Below are 6,406 nucleotides of genomic sequence, written 5' to 3'. Positions count from 1 at the left end.
TTTTGTTTTCCACCCCCCCCCCGAGACACCCCCCCCCCCCCCCCCCCGGTAATATCTAGGCACACTGGGGTCTTTGCTTCCTGATCAGCCTCCGTGATGGCACCAGCATCCCCCGCTCACACTACCTCAGGATGCTCTGACTGCTAGGCTTTACTGTGAATTGCAGGAGGCATCTCTTCCGAGGGTGTTCAAGCTGTTCCGGGCCCTGGGCCTGCGGCACTTGGTGGTAGTGGACAATCGCAATGAGGTGAGTGCATGGTGGGCAAGACCAAGCTCTGCTGTGGGTTCCACACTGCTGTGCTTCTCTGAAGGTCTGACAGTGCCAAGCTAGCTGTGGCTCTTAGGCATCTTTGTGGCTTCCTTTCTGCAGGTTGTCGGGATGGTAACCAGGAAGGATCTTGCTAGATATAGACTAGGCAAAGAGGGCCTGGAAGAGCTGTCCCTGGCACAGACGTGACACTACTGGCACTACCCATTGGAAATGCTTGCCGGCGTCCTGGTGTCCCCAGTGCTCTGAGATCGGAAGTCTTGTTTCCTTGGAAGTGATGGAAGGAACCAGTCCCTGCAGGCTGCTGTGTCCAGAGGTTACTTGGCACAGAAACCCAGCCCTTGACTCTTTTGTTCATAGCTGTATTCCTGTTTTTTAATGGTTTTCTTTCCTCCATGCCTTCTGGGCTTCACTACCCACCTCCTTTCTCTGTTTGCCCCAAGGGATCAGATATCAGTAAGTTCCTATTTGCCTCCTCTATGTGCTGATGTCAGGCTGGAGAACACTGGTGTATGAGAGAGCTAGGCAGAGCAGCCTAGAGCTTTGGAGAGCACCACCCAGGTAGAGAGAGTACCACCCTGCGGCAGCCCAACCCATTGCAACCCCTCTTTGTTGGGCTTTGAAAAGCAAAGCCAGGGTGTTGTGAACCAATCTACAGCCTCTGCTGCCTCTGGGTCACCTCTGTGCTATGCCTCTTCTACCCAGGACTTGGCTATGGGTCTGCTCCGCACTGCCACTGTCGTGTCTCCAAGCCATGACCTTGCAAAGCGGAGCTCCCAAGGTCTGGTTCAGCTGCTGGGCTGCCTTTGAATTCCATTGGCTAAGGGAGAAACATCCCTTAATTTCACAGCCTTAGATGTCCAGTCAGGCGGGTCACCTGGCCCTTGTTACACAGAGCAGGCACCTCAGAACAGGCTGTATCCATGTGTTTGAGGGGGCTGGCCTGGGAAGGCATCTTGCTGGGCCAGCCTCTTCTGCGTCCTGTGGCTAGAATCTGCTCTGATGGCCAAACAGCTGGCACTGCCCTGCTGCAGCTGCTCAGGAGCAGCTTGCACAGAGCCACAACTCATCTCTGCCTGCACTGTGGGGCCTGACAGGCTGCTGAGCCCCTTTTCCCATGCCTGCTCTTCCCTGTCACTTCACGTGGGTGGCTCACAGTGGGTGCCTGCTGGAAAGCTGACAGCAGAGGCTGAGCATCCTTGCACCCAGGGCAGAGGGTGTGGGCAAGTGTATGGCAAAGACACTTCCCAGGAAGCAGTAAGGATGCAGTTCTCTTTGGACGCAGGGCAGTTGCCCAGTGCACAAACCTAGGACAAAAACCTCAAACACTAGTCGGACACAGCGAGCCGGGGAGCCTCAGCCTGTTCCCTGTGGGTCCTGTGCTCTGAGTGTGTGGGATGTGGCATAGAGCTTTGGTCAAGCTCCCTAAGGAGTTTATGCCATTGTCTGCAGGCAGCCAGCTCCTGCCATAATGCTTCAGGTAAGCATAGCCCCAGCCCAGTTCAGCTACCCTGGAGATGGCCCCCACAAGGGAGGGGTAAGGAGGGAGTTACAGGCAGAGGGAGTGGGCTCCTAAAGAACACTGGAGTTGCCGTGTTCCTGGTCTCTGCTCTGGGGAAAGTGGCAGCCTCTAGCATGAGCTTACTCCCACTTGGATCTCGCTGATTCTGCTTCATGCCTGGCTGGGGTGCCCAACTTCTGCTGACAATCTGATGTCCCTGTGCCCACATAGCAAGAGCCAGGGCCCAACAGGCAGGGGAGGGGCTGAAACCAGCTGCACTGGGAGAAATAAAATTGCTGGAACCCAGAGGCTGCAGCTGGACCTGCTTTTCCTCTTAGGGAGTGGCCCAGGTGGAGAGCTGATGGGGCTCAATGCCCAGCTCCTCAGTGGGTTACTCAGCCAGGCCCTCACTGCCTGTGCCAGTGCTATGGAGGGTAATGAACTCCAAAAATGGCCTAACTTGAATTCTGGAGACTTTGGCCTAAAAATGCCCTTTGTGCAGCCACCAAACCTCTAGGACTTGGCATCTTTGGCCTTTGCACCTCAAAACAAAGTACAGGCAGCTGCTGATGGAACTCATTGCCAAGTGTATGCAGGGGAGGGAGAAGTACACAAGACCTGTCTTTAGGACATCAGCTAGGCACCATCATCTGGACAGTGTTTTGGGCACAGAGGATACAATGCCCACTGGCTCCCTTGTGCCCTGATAGAGCTGTTACAAATCTGCCCTGATGGGGATGTGCTGCTCTGGTAGCTCACTTGGGGCAGTCTTGGGGGGGTGAGGTGGAGGGGAGGGCAAAGCCCAAGGCAGCCTTCAAGTCACCAGAGCCAGGTGCCCGTGTTGCCATGTGGTTCTCTCTGTCCTGCTGGCTGTCTGCACCTAGGAGTTTAGAAACTGTGTGGCCCCTGTGCATCATGTGCTAAGGCAGCAGGTCACCCTGTAAGAAGGGCTGAGGTGGGTCCCTCTGGTGACTGAAATACCAGCCCCATGTGGGGGTTTGGATTGTTGCTGGTGGACAAGTGTTTTTTAATTGTGCTAGAGCTGCAGCTGTGCTAAGGGCTAGGATGTGAACCTGGTGGGGAAGAGGTCTGCACTGCTAAGTCTAGCAGGGTCTTGGGATCATGCTTCCTGGGTTGCAGGTACAAACTGGGCAGCAACTCTCCTCTGCTCCAGATCCTGAAGCTTTCAGCCTGCTGACTTGTATGTGCAACTGGCTCTTGCACAAATGTACAGTGACCTGGAGATGCTTCCTGCGAGCTGCTCAGCCAAGCATGTACCTGCAGCCCCCAAGGCAGGGCCGGGCTCATCACAATGGGAGGCAGAGCAGAGTCCTGTGAGGCTGCAGTATTAAGCCAGGCTCCTGCCCCTCCCCTCTTCACTTCAAATTCTCATTTTTCAGTAGCTGCATTTTTAAGTGGTTGCAAAACCCAGGCATCTATTTTGGAAGCCGTGAGATTTTCTATGGAGCGTGTGAGACGGGAGATATTTTTGTGCTGAATAAAGCCTGTTTCTACTTTCATGCAGGTATTGGCTGCTTTCTCTGCTATGAAGGCCCCTGTAGCCAGGGCCAGCCCAGGCTGTGATGCTCCTAATCTGGCTTGTCTGGGTCTAGGCAAAATGGGAGGCAGGTGTCTGCTGGGCAGGTACTGGGAGGGGAGTTGGTCCTGCCACCAGCCCCAGGTGGCGTCTTTGTTCCAAAGTTTTGGCCTTAGCTTCTGCCACTGATGGCCTGGGAGCCACTAGGGCTGAGGGCTACATCCTTATGCAGGGAGCCAGTGACATTGCCTGCCCTGTTCCTGTCTCTTGCTCCCAGCTAAGGCAGAGCTGGATGAATGAGGAAACCAGATGGTGAGCACCACCCTACCCCTTGCATCCCACCATTGTTTAGTTCCAGCAGGCAGGGGACCATGCTGGCAGCTGCTGCATGGTTGCTCTGGAAAGCCAGGGGGGCACTACTCTGCCACGTGCCCTGGAGACACTGAGCTTCCCCATCTCTGTGCGCCCAGTGGAGCAAGGAGGGTGCAGGCTGGAGGGAGCCAGCAGGCCCTAGTGTGGGACACAGGTCAGTGTAACCCTGGGCCAGCAACTGAGGCTAACCTGCACCATCCCCTCTCTGTGCCCAGCTCAATATCTGGTGCAGCAAAGCAGTGCCATTTGTAAAGTCCATTGAGATGCAGAGCTCTTCTGCCAAAATGTCACTGCAGCATTTTGCCCCACATCCTGCTGGTACCTGTGGGCCAGAGATTCTGTCATATGGCACCAAGGCATACAAGTGCTGCTTTCCTGCTTAACTGGCAGCAGGCATGAGGTTGGGGCCCAATCACCACTGCTGCTAGGCACAGCCTGCTGCCCTCAAAGGCTTCATGACTGAGGCTACAGATTGAGGCTCCAGCCTTCCTGGAGAAGTTACAGAGGAAAGTTAAGACCTGGGCCTGGCTAAGGCTGCCCCAACTGGCCAAGAGAGATTCCTTGGGCCATGGCACTGAAGCTTGGAGCTGGCAAGAGATTCCCACAACTGAAATGAATGACAGGAACAGCTAGAGTGCCAGCTGCTGCTGCTGATTGCCTCTGGCCCCTTCTTGCCCAGACAAACTGGCTGGTTGCTTTTCCCTTCCCTTCCCTTTGCTGGCCTCAGTCCTTCCTTCCACCTGCTCTTGAAGTAAGTCCCCTCCTTAGTAAAAGCAAGGAGGCCCACTGTCCCTGGACTCGCTCACTCTGGGGGGTGTTCAACCTCCCTGGCCACATGGTTTCAGTCAGCTTTTGGGTGCAGAGCCTGTCTGTGCCTAGAACAAGCACCCCAGTTGCCAGCCTTAGTTGGTCCTTACCTGTAAACAGGATGAGTAATGTGCCTGCCCTGAAAACTGCCAAGTGGTGGCAGGGGGTGGTTTGAACATGACAGTTGTTCCATGGGTTGACTTGCTGCTGGCAGGGAAGCATCTGACTAATGCCTTTCAGCCTGCTGCCTTAAGCCTACCCTGTGGGGCCTGCATGGTGAGTAACAGGGAGTTCTGCTTCTGTCTGCTACCTTGGCAGATGTAGCTGGCAGCACATGGTGTGGGCTTCCTATGCCCCTTGGTCTTGCTGTCTCTGCCTCGTGCCTGTTCTTCCCCTGGCCCTCCCTTGGCCTTTTGCATTTCCTTCCCAAGTATGGTCAGATGAGCAGGCTGCCCTGCTGGCCATTCCCTGGAGGCTTTGCTGCCTGCTAAAAGGGTCCACACTGGAAAAGTGAATGCTTAAGTCTTTCCATTCACCTGTGAGCACTAACATGCAGCGTTAACAGGAGTGGCAGTGCTGGGAGCAGTTATGCTGGGGCATGGTTCAGGCTGCCAGTCCATGCAATGGATGCCACTGCATTCATCCTGCTTGGGCCATGGAAGAGCTGATCACAACTGGAAGGCATAGACACCTACTTAAAAGCCAGAGGACGCAGGCCCTGACTCTCCTGTGCAGCCTGCTGACCCATTTGTGGTACCCAAGCTGCCTGGCAACAGGCCTTCTGTGGCCTCATGTAGGTACCTGTGTGTATAGTGACAAGCATGTCACAAGAGGCTAACCTGCACCCAACCCAGTACCATCCAGCCAGCCTGTCTGATGGGTTTCTAAAGGCCACTCTGGCCTTGGGGTGCTGTGCTGAGTCCAGCCATCTCTGCCCTGCCTGAGCACAGCAGATTGCACCATAGCTGCAAGCAGCTGCTTGCAGCTTGAGGCAAAATAATTTCTGCTCTTTGGCCCTATCCTGCCTTCCCCAGGAGGTGTTTGGGAAGGGCTATGGCTGCTGGCCCTGAGCACGCTTACAGGCACCTGCTATTGCATGCGGTTGTGACAAGACTTCACAGCAGGCCCCAGCAGTCAGCCCCTGCTCCCCCACCTCCATTCCCAACACTCTTCTGGCTGCAGCTGCTGTCTCCTGGCCCTAGTCAGGCACTCCCACCCCTCAGGGGCAGATGCTATGTGTGCACTTCTCCCAGCAGCCAGTGCTGTGCAGCTTCATAGAATATTTTTTGCAATTGTAGAGTAAGAGCCTACCTGTAATCCATGAGTGGAGCATATGGCGCCGTGGAGGCTGTTCTTGGTTTGTCAGCACAGCATCCCCCCTGCACACCCTGCCCTGCTGGCTGGTTCACTCTTACCACAGGGAGGCTCTAAGGGCAGCCCTCAGTGTCTCTGCTGAGGTTGCCCATTGGAGAAGATGCTCCCAATAAGACAGCTGTATAGCATGGAGCTGAAGCCCCCAAACTCCTCATGTATCAGAGGCAACAAAGCCATTAAAAGGGAGCAAGTTTTGCATTCTTGATGTGTGACACACTAGTCCCCTACAGGTGCTCGCATGCCTTTCTGCCTTGTGCCACCCAGTGACAACCAGCAACCTCATACCTTGTCTACCAAAGCAGGTACTGAAGCCAACCAGCTGGGCCTATCTGTGGCTAACACAGGCAGGTTCAGCCCTCTGTTCACATGTGCATATGTCTACACGCAACAACCCTAATGCAAGTGCCTTGCTCTTTAAGAGGACAGCTCCCACCAACCAGGATCCATTCCCTGGAAGCTGGTCCCCCCTATCTTATGCCATCCCCTGCCCTCCCTCCCTACCTGGTACAGGAAATGCCACCCTGTACATTCCCCACCCAGCACATCC

At 55.1% G+C, this 6,406-nt stretch overlaps 1 protein-coding gene across 1 annotated transcript in view; it reads left to right on the top strand.

Annotated features, from left to right (window-relative positions):
- Window positions 1-3,289, top strand: part of CLCN7 (chloride voltage-gated channel 7) — a 117,034-nt gene extending 113,745 nt beyond the window's left edge. The window contains exons 24-25 of the mRNA XM_019507391.1: window positions 167-247; window positions 371-3,289. Of these exons, the coding sequence (XP_019362936.1) occupies window positions 167-247; window positions 371-457 (168 nt within the window). The 3' untranslated portion in view covers window positions 458-3,289. The remainder of the gene's footprint in view (window positions 1-166; window positions 248-370) is intronic.
- Window positions 3,290-6,406: the final 3,117 nt, after the last annotated feature.

This window comes from Gavialis gangeticus, unplaced genomic scaffold (assembly GCF_001723915.1).
Source record: "Gavialis gangeticus isolate Ggan-Ray unplaced genomic scaffold, GavGan_comp1, whole genome shotgun sequence".
Taxonomy (NCBI): domain Eukaryota; kingdom Metazoa; phylum Chordata; order Crocodylia; family Gavialidae; genus Gavialis; species Gavialis gangeticus.
This window is presented reverse-complemented; position numbering and strand designations above follow the sequence as displayed.